The sequence below is a fragment of the Perca fluviatilis genome, chromosome 2, assembly GCF_010015445.1.
Source record: "Perca fluviatilis chromosome 2, GENO_Pfluv_1.0, whole genome shotgun sequence".
In the NCBI taxonomy this organism is placed as follows: domain Eukaryota; kingdom Metazoa; phylum Chordata; class Actinopteri; order Perciformes; family Percidae; genus Perca; species Perca fluviatilis.
In genome coordinates this window covers 35,970,403-35,986,849 of record NC_053113.1, presented here as the reverse complement: position 1 = coordinate 35,986,849, position 16,447 = coordinate 35,970,403, and the positions used below count along the sequence as shown (strand labels likewise).

Sequence of the window (16,447 nt, the reverse complement as noted above, 5' to 3'; positions counted from 1 at the left end):
GTTGTTTCTGAAGGTCTGCAGTAGTGATGTCATGTGCTGTGTCGGGTAATCCAGGACGTGAAGCGCGTATCGAGGCTTGTATCGTTTTGGACCAATGATGTCGTCGATGACGCTCGAAACCCTAACCCATTCGAGAAATTGTTGTTCCTGAATAAAACGAATGAAGTCTCCCCTCTGCATCATTTTCGTAGTTAGACACAGCAAATTCACTGCCCCTCTGCCAGTTTACAACATTCATTGGCCTCTGCGAGGTTAAACCACAGCCACTTTTCAGTTTTAGAACACTAATATTGCCCCTCCCACCATTACTGTGAAACAGTTATTTAAGGATTGATTACACACATTTGATGCATTACTCACAAGACCGATACAGGTATGTTATACAATCATAGGCATACTTATCAGAAAATAGACATATTGGCAGGCTATAAAGGAATTTCATTGTTTGTTGTCGCCTCGGACACTGTATCCAGGTGTTATCTCACATCCATGTATATCACAATAGTTGAGATGATTGTCTGTTTTACGCTCTTTGACCAACCACCCTTTTGCCAACCAATTTGCTGAAAAGCTTCAATGCTTCATGAAGCTCCATGCTGCCCTTACTAGTCTGCATGGCTTTTTATTTTATTTATTTTTTTTACCATTCAGACTTGTAGTAATTCGACCTTTAGTAGCCAACGGCAACAGATGTTCCAAAGGAAGCTCGATGGATTTCAGGGTTTAGGATGGATGTAGATTTAGAAAACTTGAGCATAGTGTTGAATGTCAGGTTCACTCTTGGGTGGTTTAGAGGGCACAAATCTTCAAATTTGAATCATAATGAATTTTAATGCTCATCTCAGGTAAATAGGGATCAACTTTAATTGGAGTTTACAAAGAAAGTTTACTTCTAACTTTATTATAAAACCTGAAGCTCTTAAACGGAAGGAGTATGCAAATGTTTGACAGCTCCATGCGAATATAGGCGTATACTGTATGTACAGTATTTGCATATTTATATCTGTATGCATGCATGGGTGTATGTTAATGTGGGATTTTGTTCATTTTTACTTGTGAATCCAAGTCTAAGTAATCCATCAGAGGAATCCTCTGTGAAACGTTGTGCTCCTGCATGACTGGACACAAAAACAAACCTTAACTCCAGTTCACCCTGTGTTATCGACTTGGTGGCCGCCACTAATATTAGGCCATAAAACTGTGTGGCGGAGCTGCCCTTTTCTTTTAATTTGCTCGGCCATTCATACATCTGTTCACGTCCCTTCTTACCTTCTCAGCGCCCATTAAAATTGAGGCCTTTAGTTTCGGGCAGCTCAAAATCGTCTTAATGCAATTCAAAAGACCTACATTCTACACCAGAGTTGCCGTGGCAACAAAGTCACCCACCCCCTCCCCCCCTCCGTCTCCCACCACCTCCTCCCTGAGAGGCTGAAAGATCAATAGAGTATATTCGACGGTGTGGCAGGAAATGCTCTGGCACAGATGGTCCTCTGAGAAACTATGAGCTTTGTGGCCTAGTTACCATCTGAAAACTAACACAATCAAGCAAGATCACTCATTATACAAACTTGGGCAACAGTGTTAGATTAAATTTGAATTAAAGATCATATTACTGTTGACATGATCTCACCCTACTATAGCTTTTATATATGGAAGTATGGTCTGCACTGCGGTAGCCTACTTTATTGTTTTAGCTTCCCCAGCATCTTTAAAAAAAAAAAAAAAGGAAATTTGGGAAATTAATTTAGACAAGGCAGGCACGCTGTGCTGCCAACAATAAAGGAGCATCACTAAATAAATAAATTCTCTCAGGGGGGGTTGCATTTTCTCACACAGTGTACCACCCAGTGTGTGTTTTTGCACATTGAAATGGTTCAACTGTGGGTGTGTGTGGGTGTGTGTGTGTGTGTTGTATTTTTATCTTGCTTTTTTATTGCAAAGGAGAAATTATTTTCAATTTTAAACGGTTAAGGTGGTTGTATTTCAAAGATGGAGGTCATAGCTAAGCCTGCAGTCATAGCAGGGAGGGAGGGAAGTGTAAACACAAACCAAGCAAAGGTTTGTGTCCAGTGTATTTCGTTTGTATTTTTCGAGTTATTGTGATCAACAAACTTGTTGTGAACTTGTGTTCCAAGCTGTCCTACTTCTCTCAGAAAATGACATAATACAAACCCAGATTTTAATGAGAGCTCTGATTGGACAGCAGTATTTCATAGTTAACGAGGTGCCCTGTTGTCTGTCAACAGTAGCCAGACAGCCGTTTGAGCGTGTGTCTGTGCAAGAGAGCGGAAAAAGGAAAAGCATTTGAGCGCTGGCTGGTCAAATGCAACACAGGTTGATGTAAAATGATAAAAAAATCACTCTCAATTTCTCCCACTGTCTTGAACGACAACTCTTATCAGACCAGTTTTAATTTCCGAGTGAAAACAGATTCTTTGTGCAAAGACTATGAATAAGGCAACACTTGAGACATGGAGGTGGAATGCTTGGCTTGTGCTTTATTTCTGTTACAAAATTTGATACATGGCATTTAATTCATTCCATGAGTCTAACCGCAGGCATTTTTAAATCAAATTCAATTTAAGGTTATCTGTACTGAGACATTAGATGCTTTTGCTTTGGGCGCACTGGGGGACAAAATCAGTGGTGCGAAGGACATCAGCACCACCTCAACATGGTGGAATGTAGATAAAGAGTCCCTAAAATTAGTCATGACAAATTGGATGAAGCATCAAAAATGGTGAAAAACTGACACTATTTGTGTTTGAAATCCACAGCCAGCTTTTCCCGAGGGAATTAAAAAATAATTATGCTGGACCTCTAAAAAAGAGGGGGATCAAAAGTGTCACCCTGTGGGGTTGGGTGGGGTAGTGGGCTGTAGTTGTCATCCCTTTACTTTATCGGCGCTAACAGTCTCTCATCAACTGTGAAGCTTAAGGCGTTAGCAATCAAGAGGAAAAACCACTGACAATGTGGCATCAGCACATCACCGTTTGTGTTCCACTGGGGTCTCTTATGGTTATTACAGCCAAGGTTCCATTTTTACTCCCGTCACCACAGGCGTGTTCTCTCTGAGACTGAAATCAATACCTCTAAATGGGAATCAGAGAATCAGAACATCCTCAATGCCTCCATCGGACGGACTCGAAAACAACCCCTGCTTCCGCCGTTTTCACCTTTTAACTTTTTGTTGCCGTGATTTACATGACAGGTTTCTGTCTAATTTTGCAATACATCTCAGAAGCATAGGCAGAGCAGAGAGCATGAAAAGGTCATGAAAATCCTCGAGCGCTGCTGACAAGCGCCCTTTTCTACCCTTAATTCTCCATCTTGATGTGGAGTTCAGAGCAAAAACAAATACACGAGCCTTGTTATGTGATGGAAATGTACATGGCAGTTTTCCTAATATACAGTAGGAAAACTGTCCTGTGATCATTCAAGAAATGATATGGTTCAATGGTGATGCAGCCTGGTGGCACAAAAAACATTCTGTTATTTCCATTAAAAGGCTACACAGAGACATGGGCTTCTGACAGCGTCGGTGCAGCCTTTCATCATCCCGTGTGCCATTATTTCAGAAAAGCTCCATTTCATTTTGTGATTGATACCTTGCTGGCAGTCTTTGCAGTTTTGGTCAGAGTCTTGATTTTTGCAGCAGGCTCTCATAAAGGCTTTGATGCTATTTATTAATTCAAAGATCTCTATTTTTTTGACTCAATGTCTCTCTTATTTTTTTTTGTCTGTCTCACACACAGGACCTAGAAAGAGATCAACAATGGACCGGCTGGTTCTGTGCGTGCTGCTGTGTGCAGCCCTGGTGAAGGGATACAGCTGCCCCGGCCGCTGTATCTGTCAGCACCTCTCCCCCACTCTGACTCTGCTCTGTGCTAAGACTGGTCTGTTGTTTGTGCCCCCCACCATCGACCGCAAGACCGTGGAGCTGCGGCTCACGGACAACTTCATCACCATCATCCGCAGGAAAGACTTTTTCAACATGACTAGTTTGGTCCACCTCACCTTGTCCCGTAACACCATCAGCCAGGTCACCCCCCACGCCTTCGTCGGCCTGAGATCGCTGCGGGCGCTCCACATGGACGGCAACCGCCTCAGCGTGATAAAGACGGACTACTTTAAAGGCCTCATCAACCTGCGGCACCTCATCCTGGGAAACAACCAGATCCACCAGGTGGCCCCCACCTCTTTTGATGAGTTTGTTTCCACCATAGAGGACTTGGATCTTTCCAATAACAACCTGCGCACCCTTCCCTGGGAAGCCATAGCGCGAATGACCAACATTAACACGCTCACGCTGGACCATAACCTGATCGACCACATTGGAGCGGGGACTTTTACGCTGCTTACCAAGCTGGTCCGCCTGGACATGACGTCTAACAGGCTGCAGAAGCTGCCGCCAGACAGCCTGTTCCAGCACGCGCAGGTCCTGTCCGAGCCCACGGGCTCCAGCTCCTCCACGCTGGCGGTGAGCTTCGGGGGAAACCCTCTCCACTGCAACTGCGAGCTGCTGTGGCTCCGCAGGCTGACGAGAGAGGATGATCTGGAGACCTGTGCCTCGCCAGAGCACCTCATGGACAAGTATTTCTGGTCGATCCAAGAGGAGGAGTTTATCTGTGAGCCTCCGCTGATCACCAAACATCTTTCCACTAAGCCCTTTGTGATGGAAGGCCAGGGTGTTACTCTGAAATGCAAAGCAGTGGGTGATCCAGACCCAGAGATTCACTGGCGCTCACCAGATGGCAAGCTGGTGCATAATAACTCCCGCACCATCCTGTATGATAATGGCACCCTTGATATTCTCATCACCACGCTGAAGGACAGCGGGGCATTTAATTGTGTGGCGTCCAATGCCGCAGGCATCGCCACAGCTGCTGTCGAGATCAACATGATCCCCTTACCCTTGTTTGTTAACAACACAGGCCACATGCGTGAGGACCCGGGCCTCTCAGACATCACCACCTCCTCCAAATCTGGCAATGACACCAAAGGCTATGACAAGCAGGACAGGAGGGTGATGGTCACTGAGCTGACCTCCTCCTCCGCTGTACTCCGTTGGCCATCTGAGCGCCATATCCCCGGCATCAGGATGTACCAGATTCAGTACAACAGCACGGCAGATGATACTTTGGTGTACAGGTAAGCCACGGTGGAGGGGGTGGATGGAAGGAGGGAGGGGAGGGGAGGGAGGTAGAGCAGGGACATGAGGAAAGGTGAGGCATCTGGAGTTACCATCTGCTGAATGACACAACGGTTCATTACGGCAGATTGACAGATCCCAAAGATGCAACATGATTAAGTATGTCCAAAAATAAGCAGATCCCCTATAGTGTAGTCTGGGGATAAACTGAGCAGGAACATTTTTCCATAAAGTATAATGCATTAAAATGCATTGAAATAATAATATGCGCAAAATGTTCAGTTACGATAGCTACAGATCCAGTAAACAAGTTTCGATCTCTGATATTTGAGTAGGTTGTTGCAATCAGCTGAAGAGACTGTGGAGTCCAGCACTCTAATGGACTAAAGGGCCAGTTAAGCATCATTAAAACATAATATGACGATAAACAATAACATGAGGCCCAACTTTTTCACTACATGTAACTGTATCATTAGCAAGTGCCTGCATTAATTGGTTGAAACACTGTGTGTGATATATATATATATATATATATATATATATATATATATATATATATATATATATATATATATATATATCACACTATAAAATACTCCATTATAAATTCAAAATTTCTAAGCAGCATTTTAGTGTAGTGGCTGGTCGAGGTGGATCTAGTTTTATCTATTGGTAGTTTGATTAGTCCAGTGTTTCTGCTACATAACTTAACATTACATTTTTGTACTTTACTGTTGGATAATTTGACCTTTTGGGGCCTCAAATACTGTAGTTATTCAACTGAAACTATTTGAGAAGTTTAGATGGGAAATCACTCGGTGGAACACCTCATAGACATCTTGCAACAAGACCCAACCAGACACTGATTTTATATAAGGGGTCAAAAAGTATGAAAAAGGTTGGAAACCACTAGTTTAAATTTTAACAATGCATTGTATTTTATAAGATTATCATATTTTAAATGTAAAATATTAATCTGAAAAAGAACTAGTTACCACAGCTGTCACATTAAAAAAGAGAATATTTCCCTGTGAAATGTAGTTAAGTAGAAGTATAACGTGCATAAGTGTAAAGAAAAATGGAAATAATCAAGAAAGTAGAGCACTTGAGTCAATGTACTTAATTACTTTCCACCAAAGAGTATTAGCAACAAAATGTAACTTAACATAGTGTCTTATAGTTGAGGTGGAGCAATCATATTTTATAGGCTGACTATAATATGTTTTGTGTATAAAAACTTTAGAAGAAGTAGCTAGTAAGTATAGCTGCCAAATGAATATAATGTAGTGGAGTAAAAAGTGCAATATTTCCCTCTGAAATGTGGTGGAGGAGTATGAGGTGTCATACAAAATATGTCAAAATTGTACTTGAGCCACTTTCCACCACTGCAACACACATAGAGGAATACTGTACAAGCACAAGGTCATGTTGGCAAGTTCCCTATAGTAAGTTGCAATATACAGTACTGTATAAGTGAAGTTGCAATGTGTAATACCGGTATATAAAGAAAAATGGCAAAATCAATAAACCTGAGTTCGTGTTTTTTGTTGTTTTTAACGGCGTTAACACAAACCCATTTTAACAGCGTCAATTTTTTTTGTCACAAAGATTAACGTTCTTTTTGGCCTAGCAAACTTGTAGTTTTTTTCACATGCTGTTGCAACAACTAGTAACGTTAGAAAAACTACAACACCACACCGGATCTAGCTAGACCGGAAACACAGCAACAGACACGTCGCACACACTTGTTTGGGCTTGCGAGCCGGCCAAAGAGTAGCAGGCTAACGTTACGTTTTGAGTAGATGGCGAGCACGAGACGCTGAAATGGATGCCAATAAGATTCTGAATGGAAAGTTTACTTTTAAAATGGTTCCATTGACAAGACCAAAGTGATCTGTGTGTTTTGTCGTTGTGAACTGAGCTATCATCGCAGCACGCCCCTTCTGAAATACCACTTGATGATGCCAATTCTCCGCCCCCTCGTCAGAGCCAGGTGACAAAAGCACAAAGCAAGCCGATCCACTTTTCCATGTTGATAAGAGCATTAAAATGAGAAACAATAATGGGACAAAAAGAAATCAAGGGACATTTAGAATAGATACAAATGTGCAATTAATTGCGAGTTAACTATGACATTGATGCAATTAATTGCGAGTTAACTATGACATTGATGCAATTAATCGCGATTAAATATTTTAATCGTTTGACAGCACTAATATTAACATCTGCAGACTTTGTTAAAACATTGTTTTAAATATGGGAATGAGTTTGATGTGTTTCTAATGCAATATGTGACGCACATGAACTGAATCTGGTATACCGAGAAGCACTTCAGGATTTATGTATTCATGTAGCGTGTTAATAATAGTCGTTGACTTTCTCTTTTTTTTATGTTTTATCAGATATAATGAGACGCTCTCCTGTATAATTTTCCCATCCAGTTTAGGCATATAGCTGAGTGTTGTTTTGTCTTTAGGAGGTACATTATTACCTACAAATGATAACCATCAAAGTCTCCCTTTAGGGAAAAGGAACACACTTCTAATTATATTAACGCCAATGTTGACCTGAAGACAATCTCTCCTTCTCCATCCTATTTAGACATTTAGAAAAATGTGACCTTAGGTATTCACACATCAAAACTGCCTTCACATCATGCTTCACTTGTCCTGCAACCTGCAGCTGTTGTGGCATATTCTTGAGACAGCGAGCCTAGTCTGCCTTGCAGTTTACCCTTGCGGTCATTTTCTACAGAAAATAGAAGTAGAGCAACTTCTATATAACATATTCTCTCTCATAAGTCAACTTTAACAAAGTGTTGTGCGTTTTATGTTTGTCTACCAGAATGAGTGATATTTAATGCTGGAGCTGTGACGGCCCTGTTGTCTTTCTGTTGTGTGGAACTGACACCTTTGTGTGATTTAATACTCCTCATGCAAATCAGTAAATGTGGGCGTTGTAATTCCGGTGATTAATCGCCTGCATCTTCACCACCGCACTATGTTTCTTTCCTCTGCAGAATGATCCCATCTACCAGCAAGAACTTCTTAATCAATGATCTGGCCGCGGGGCGGGAGTATGACCTTTGTGTGCTGGCGGTTTACGACGACGGCATCACATCGCTAACGGCCACACGTGTGGTCGGCTGTGTGCAGTTCCACACTGCCAGTGAGGTCAGCCAGTGCCGCTTCATGCACAGCCAGTTCCTGGGAGGCACTATGATCATCATTATTGGTGGTATAATTGTTGCTTCAGTGCTGGTGTTCATTATCATTCTGATGATCCGTTACAAGGCCTACAGCAGCCCAGAGGACGCCAAGACCAAGGTCAGCTCCAGCATGCACTCGCAGACCAATGGCAGCCAGCAGCGGCTGCAGCGCTCCGCCTCCAAGCAACCGTCTGACGAGGGTCAGCGGGAAGCTCACGCACCCAAAGAGTGCATGGCGCTGGTGCTGAGGGTGGACAATGAGAAGAAGGAGGATCCAGCAGCCACCACTGCCACCCTGGAGGTGGAGCTGCCACCCCTGAGTGCAGAAAAGATGAAGAGAAGAACCAGCCTGGATGCACAGTGCTCCGGCCCCCCATCTGAGGACACGCAGACGGACAGTAGCCTGACGGGCTCCACCATGTCCCTGTGTCTCATAGGCCCCAACGCTGGCACCAAGGAGGCTCCCAGGCTTAAGGACAAGAAAGCTGCCCTGGCCAACATGGGATTGCTCCCGAATGAGCTGGCACGAACTAGGCACAGATTCTCTTTTGACGGGGGGGATTACTCCATTTTTCAGAGTCATAGTTACCCACGCAGAGCGAGGACGAGGTGGCACAAGTCCACCAACCAGCTCAACATGGAGTCATCGCCGCTCGCCAACAGGAGAGTTACCTTCAGCAGCACTGAGTGGATGCTTGAGAGCACAGTCTGAGGAAAATGGGTAGCCGGCAAAAATAACCCTAGCTCAGCCACACACAGACATAAGCACACATGTAAAAACACAAATATGTCTACATGCCATATAACAGACACTTTTCCTGCACACAGCAAATGATAAACAGGAACAGAAGCACATTTACGTACACGTGCAAAGTTTCTGTCAGTTGCTGGAGAAGAAAAAAGTCTCCCTTCATCCTGCCTCCCCATCATACTCCCAGAGAGGTTTGTTGGCCATGTCCTTTCTTTACGCAGCAGTGCCTTATTCTAAAAAAAAATGTACGAATGGAGGATGCTGCTGACTGTAGTCATAAACCGTCCTCTTTATCATTGCCTCCCACCCTGATATTGGGAAGCATTTCTTCGGATTTTTAATTTTTTTCTGTGACATGCCAAGGGGGTGTGACGTTTGGATTTGACTGTTTAATTGTTAAAAAACAGAAAAAACAGAGAAAAAAAAACGTCATCATCATAACTGTAAAGTGAACAACCAGGTATCCTGTTATGTCAATCATGTTTTGGGTTCTTAAAAAAAAAAACTAAAAAAAAAACTTTTGCACAGAAGACACGAGATACAAGGACAAGTATCACCACCAGACTATACAATAATAATAATAATAATAAAAAAAGAACAGGATTTTACACATGCCGATTTCTAATGTTAGCATAGAGAGGATGGACCTGGGAACCAACCGTGGATTCCTCTTTGACGGTCGGACTGTATGATGTTAAATACGTATTGTTCCAGATGTGACTGTATATTAATCGGTACTGTATCTGGCTGGTCTAGATAAAAAGACAACATACAAAAAAGACATATATAAGTATATTAAAACATTGGTGTATGTGTACTAACTATGTAAGTAAGTAAGTCATATCTCACATGACTTTTTACAAAGCATTTGGGTGTTGGCTGCAAGTTTTTACATTAAAAACCTGTGTCATCACACCGCTCCCTATTTAGTATGTCAAAGTTTGGACCATTTATCCCCTCACGAAGGGTATTAAATTTTTTGTGTGGGTTAAGTGTATCAGTGGCGTTTTATTCTTGTGCTTCAGGAGCAGCAGTGTGTGTCCACATGAATTGAGATGATAAATATTTGATTCCCGAGTACTATTTATAAGGCTTCTGTGAAAGCTGCCACAGCCACGGAAGCACAGTGGTGTGTGGACCTTGGACCAGAGGTGTCAAAAGTATTCCCATTCATTACTCAAGTAGAAGTATAGATACTATGGTTTGAAAAGACTTCTGTAGAAGTTGAAGTATCAACTCAAGCTTTCTACTCAAGTAAACGTGTAAAAGTACTGGTTTCAAAACTACTTAAAGTATAAAAGTAAAAGTAATGTATGGGTAAAAAAAATGCCATTAAGGACAAGAGCTTAGCCCGCCCCACAGGGGCCTATAGTGCACTACCCCACCTCCACAAAAAAATATTTTTCTAAATGACTATACCCTTATATTAAAATTATACCTGCAAACTCAGAAGGGCTGAAAAAGGTGACACATCTCTTCTCTCTATCTCTATTATATATATATATATATATATATATATATATATATATAAAGGAGAACCTTATTCAATTGTATTTGTCTGTTCTGTATGTTTAAAAATATAAAACAATAAAAAGTTGATCTATAAAAAAAGGGCGACATTATAGAACGGCTTGTGTATTGCTAAGGCCACAGGGTCAAAATTAAATGATTTATTAAAAATGTAATAACAATATCCTATAACAATAACTTATTTCACCAGTAAATTACTGTTCAACTACAAAAACAACCACTGGATGGGAAAAAGGTATTTTACAACAACTTTGAATGCACTACGAGGCTGGCGAGGCGAGGCTGAGTCTGTGTTTTTCAGACAACGCTAGCTACAGTCTGGTGTTAGAATCCTCTCCAGTGAAATACAGACACACTTTACACCGTTTAGCTGTAAGCATTTTAACCGTGTTTACTCCAGCTGCTAGCGAACGCTAGGCTAACGTTACCTGCTGTCAGGTGTAGTGTTAACTAGCGTCCCGTGCGGCGATGTTTTAGTTCCCACTAACGTCTGTTTTCGGAGCATCAGAGAGAAGCGCAGGCATTTAAGTGGCACCTAAATAAGGCACCGAAATCCGCGTTGCTATTCGGTCCGGTAGATAACGGTCGTTAAGGCAGCGGTGCCGTATTAGCACCGGGTCTGTGCAGCTGCGATGGATCGTGTACAAACCAATAGGGTGTCGAATGGTATATGTTTATACTTCTCATCCAACCACAATCAAATTCACTCTCTCCGGATGGCGCGATTTATCTGGATAGGTTTTTTTTGTGTTTTTGAACGATGACAAGCCGGAATGAAAACAAGCCAAACTGAAATAGGAGTAACGAGGCTATTTTTAAAATGTAAGGAGTAGAAGGTACAGAAAATTGCGTGAAAATGTAGGGAGTAGGAAGTACAGATAATTGCGTGAAAATGTAAGGAGTAGGAAGTACAGATAATTGCGTGAAAATGTAAGGAGTAGAAAGTACAGATAATTGCGTGAAAATGTAAGGAGTAGGAAGTACAGATAATTGTGTGAAAATGTAAGGAGTAGAAGTAAAAAGTCTGCTGTAAAATAATTACTCCAGTAAAGTATAGATACCCAAAATTTCTACTTAAGTAAGGTAACAAAGTATTTGTACTTCGTTACTTGACACCTCTGCCTTGGTCATGATAACTGAACAAGATGCTAAATTCATATGCAGCCAGTTGTTGTAAACAAGGGTGTAAGATCTGTTGCTTCCCACTAGGGGGAGACCAGGCGCTGTAAAGTTGCCAATAATTGCAGACTGCAGGGAAGATGCTATAATAACCATTACGAGCAGAAACCATGTGTAGCCTCCTGCTTTTAAGATTCAGTTTCCCTCAAACTCTAATCCTAGATAAAGCTTAGATCTTTAAAAGAAGGGAAACTTTACTAATACCCTACCTATTTAACACTTATAATCAGTACTGTATGTAAACAGTCAATAAATGGCTCATAACTCCTTTTGTGAAGCATCTGTAACAGAGATTGATGAATGTTACACATCTGTAATCATATTTAATGATATATGATTACACACATGGACAAATCCATAAAGAGTGTTAGAAAAAGTGTATTAACGGTTTATACAGATGAAAGAAAATCACTCACCGGCAGATTTAATACAGTTTATAATCAAGTTCAAAACTCATGAAGACATTTTGAGCTTTTAAGCCGCATTTCACAGCCTTCACTGCGTTTGTCACAGAGAGTAAAGAAGACATGTTAACAAACTGAAATAAAATTGAATAGAAGGCGTGAAGACATTTTTGTATGATTACAGCTGTGTTATGTTGTAACTGTAAATACGCCATGCTTTATAAAAGGAGTCATCGTTGTCGACTAATCGATTCATAAACACTTAAAAGCGTAGTAGTGTAGTTATATCTGTTTACAACCACATTGTAATGTGTTATAAACCATCATTAGTTGTTTGTATACTGCATTTAATACAGTGGGTTAAATAATGTGCTCCAGAAAAAGGCATGACAGTGGGAAAAGATAAGATCAGGGTGGATGAGGGATATTTGTTTGCTGCCACCCTCTCCCTCTGATTACAGCTACTTAGCACAGGCTGAGATGTAACTTAGCTGCATGGACAGAAAAGAGATAAAACATGGAGCAGAGAGATAAGTCACACTGGAGGTTTTCAATCCTCTTGAATCTCCTATTTGCATCCTCAGTGAAAGAGAGGATTGAGTCTAAGAACGGGGCCATCCCTTCTTTTTTTCCCCTCATCATTCTTAGCCAGCTTTCAGCCAAAAAACATTCACATTTTAGCTTGAAATATTGTTTTTACAGCTAGAAGAAGACTTAACTTTACAGTGTTATTGCTCAGCTGTGAATTTGTGGTGCACGCATTTTTCCACCCCTGTCCATCTCCTCTTTTAACTACTGATAGCTTCCAGTGTGGTGACCATTTCTTACAGCAAGAGAAGTGTTTCTCTCTGCTCATGTGTGCAACCATTATTCAACACAAAATCTGCTTAGGTAGGAGGAGGCTGAGACTTCAGCCAGTCTTCAAAATTAGCCTGGGCAGTCAAACTAGTGAACACTGGGGGTACAGCAAAGCGTGTTGTGTCTCATCAGCAGTTCTGAATGACTGCAAAAAGAAAAAAAAGTGCCCAGTGAGAGTTTTTTTTCACTGAAGATCCCATTTTATGTTTAATGCATAGTAATGTGTGTTTGAAAAGTCCAATGTGAACATGGTTTAGTACAAAGGTCTTCAGCATTTTTTAACGGAACAGGGACCCCCTACTACATATATTGTATAAAATCAAGTTAGATATTAGACTGAGCCTACAATAAGGTGTGGGGCGGCCTAAAGCCTTTATACATACCTTTTTAGTGCATAGAATGCTATCAAAATAATTGTTGGTATGATTTTATGAATCATGTTTTAATGTTAAAAATACACGTGGCAAAGTGAATCCTTAGGATGAACTGTATCTGTGGATGGCTACCTTACCTATAGGCCAGTAAGCCTATCATCAGGGTGTTTTTTATATATATATGCTAATAACATATTAAGACATTTTAATTTTTGAAAAAACTTTCGAAAGTTGCAAAGAAACTCCCTTCATTGATTTCACCTGATGATGGTCTAATACGTTAGTTAGACAGTGTGTGGGAGTTTCTCTGCAGCTTTTGACTTACTTATCCCCCTCCGATGGACCTGTCTCACGTTATATATGTGCAAAGTATTTTTCTGTTCTAAAAAACAAAAACTTTCAAAAAATTAACATGGGCCCCGGACCCCCTTGAAGATCTCTGGTTTAGTAGGTTTAACGGCTAAAGTCTTAACCATGCATGCTCTACAACAGCACGACTTTTTTCAACAAACCATATTCCAACTGTGCTAATTCTCGATGCAAAATGTGTATCAATTGTTTCGGTGATTTTACTTAATTTACTTAAAATATGATAGCTTCAAAAAGTAACACCTGCGATTCCAATTGGATCCTTGTGTTGCTGGTTTTCCAGTAGCCTGAAAAGGGAGTAAACCAACATACTTTATACATTTTCTGTGGAGAGAAATTCTGTAATTGAAACTCTAAATTAGGATGAAAACATCCATTTTCCTAAATCTGCTGCCATCTCAACCATTTGAGGAGACTCGCAGTAGGCTGATGGACGAAGGTTGCAACCCACAATGAGGCAAAGGTGTTTACCTTGCTGTGTCAGTCACAAACCACAATAAGAGCATTTTCTTGCTAAACTGATCTGATCTGACCGAATAGCGCAGAATCCCAATAAAAGAATCCCGCTGGTATGCCGGTGGAAAGCTTTTAATGTGAAGCAGCAAGAAAGATTTGTTTGCAGTAACTTAACACCGCTCCGTATACGTCTGACAGCGGTCAGTAAACAGAAGAATAAGGCTGAGATCTGAAAGTACAAACAGGAACACAGGAGTGAAACTGAACTCCAAACCACAGAGAGTCAGATAGAAGCTACAGTAGTACTGAGAGCTGAGCACAGAGCTTTCTCTCTAGTCTCCAGCACAGAAACACAAAGTTTAGCTGCTGAGGACACAGCTAAGGGGATGTTAACCATGTTAGTTAGCTTGTTAGCATGCCAACATTTGCTAATTGGCACTAAAGTTAGAGGATCGCCAAAGTTATTACAATTGATCCTGGGGTGACATGAAATGTGTGGAGAAATGATGACAGCCGCCATTGGGGTACATCCTCAATGTCTGTACAAAATGTTGAGCCAATCCATCATGTTGATGTTGAGATATTTTAGTCTGGACCAATGTGGAGGACTGCCCATCTATAGTTATGGCTAAAACTATACATACGAGTTTTGTTGATTGTGGAAACACCATTAATTCTGCCATCTTAACCATTTGTGGAGACTTGCAGTAACAGACATCAGCAAAGAGTTACACTCTGTATTGAGGAATGGCTTTTATAGTATAGTCTTTTTAAAGGTCCCATGGCATGAAAATTTCACTTTATGAGGTTTTTTAACATTAATATGAGTTCCCCCAGCCTGCCTATGGTCCCCCAGTGGCTAGAAATGGCGATAGGTGTAAACCGAGCCCTGGGTATCCTGCTCTGCCTTTGAGAAAATGAAAGCTCAGATGGGCCGATCTGGAATCTTCTCCTTAGAAGGAGCAAGGTTACCTCCCCTTTCTCTGCTTTGCCCGCCCAGAGAATTTGGCCCACCCATGAGAGAGAGAGACATCATGGCTTTCAAACGAGCAAAGTGGCAGTTGGTCAAGGCCACACCCCCACCCTCCACCTTGCCCCCCCCCCTCTCCTCCTCAATAGCTACAGACACAGAAATGGCACATACTAAGGAAAGCTCATTGTGGGACTGGCTCTAGTGGCTGTAATTCTGCACAAAGGCTGAATTTCAGGAAAGAGACTTCAGATACAGTATTAGGGGACCACTAAGGTCTATATAAAAGCATCCAAAAAGCAGCATGTCATGGGACCTTTAATGCAGCAAGAACATAAATGCTATATATTGGTTGTTGTTTTTTCTAGATAATTATTTTATTAAGAAGTTGTCTTAACTAGATACGTGCGACCATGAAACGCACTAAATTTGGGATTCTGCCCTCTTGCCAAATGCTTATTAACCTTAACAGTGTGTTTTAAAACCCTCCGTCAACACTGATTTGACCAGCCGAGTTCGGTTTGCTTTATTCCATTTCCAAGATCTGAGCAGTTGCAGCCAAGCTCAACACAGCCCACACTCTGCTGCTTAGAGAGAACACTTAGCCTATTGACACAGACTCAGTAAAGTGCTTCAGGCTTCTCCACTACGCACACACTTTCAAAATGGTTTACCAACACTTCCTTCAGCATCAGATTATCTAAAAATACCCAGTAGGCACAGGCGTACTACTTGTTACCAGGTTACTTTAACGTTATTTAATATGTTAAATACAAATATAGTCTGGAAAGTGTGGTCAGAGGAAACTAACCAGCGGCACAGACCATTATGTTTCTATGGCTTGATTAGTGTTATTAATGAGTGTTGTGTTCACTTTTTATGTTCAGGGCTGTTTCTGAAAAGTACATTACCTAAGCAATAGAGCCTTACTGCTCTTCAGTATAGATCTGAACCACTGAGTGCTCTTTGACTAGAGCTGCAGTCGAAGAGCACTTGTGCAAATCCTTACATTTATTCACTTTGATCATGAATAGCAGCTTATTAAGGTATATCTCCTGCATCGTAAAAATACTGTGTGTTCTGGGACAGGACTCTTTGATCAATGATGGCCTAAGGAGAGGACGCTGCCCTCTGTGTATTTCTTTACAAACAGCCTGACAGATAAAAAAAAAAAAAAAATCACAAGACTTCAAATC

The 16,447-nt window shown here is 41.3% G+C and overlaps 1 protein-coding gene across 3 annotated transcripts in view; it reads left to right on the top strand.

Moving 5' to 3' along the window:
* The window catches only part of lrfn1 (leucine rich repeat and fibronectin type III domain containing 1), a 287,298-nt gene extending 277,190 nt beyond the window's left edge, over positions 1-10,108 (top strand). For all 3 annotated transcript variants that reach the window (XM_039824072.1, XM_039824061.1, XM_039824081.1), the window contains 2 exons: positions 3,756-5,151; positions 8,172-10,108. In XM_039824072.1, coding sequence (XP_039680006.1) covers positions 3,776-5,151; positions 8,172-9,072 — 2,277 coding nt within the window. In that variant the 5' untranslated portion in view covers positions 3,756-3,775 and the 3' untranslated portion in view covers positions 9,073-10,108. The remainder of the gene's footprint in view (positions 1-3,755; positions 5,152-8,171) is intronic.
* The last annotated feature ends 6,339 nt before the right edge of the window (positions 10,109-16,447 follow it).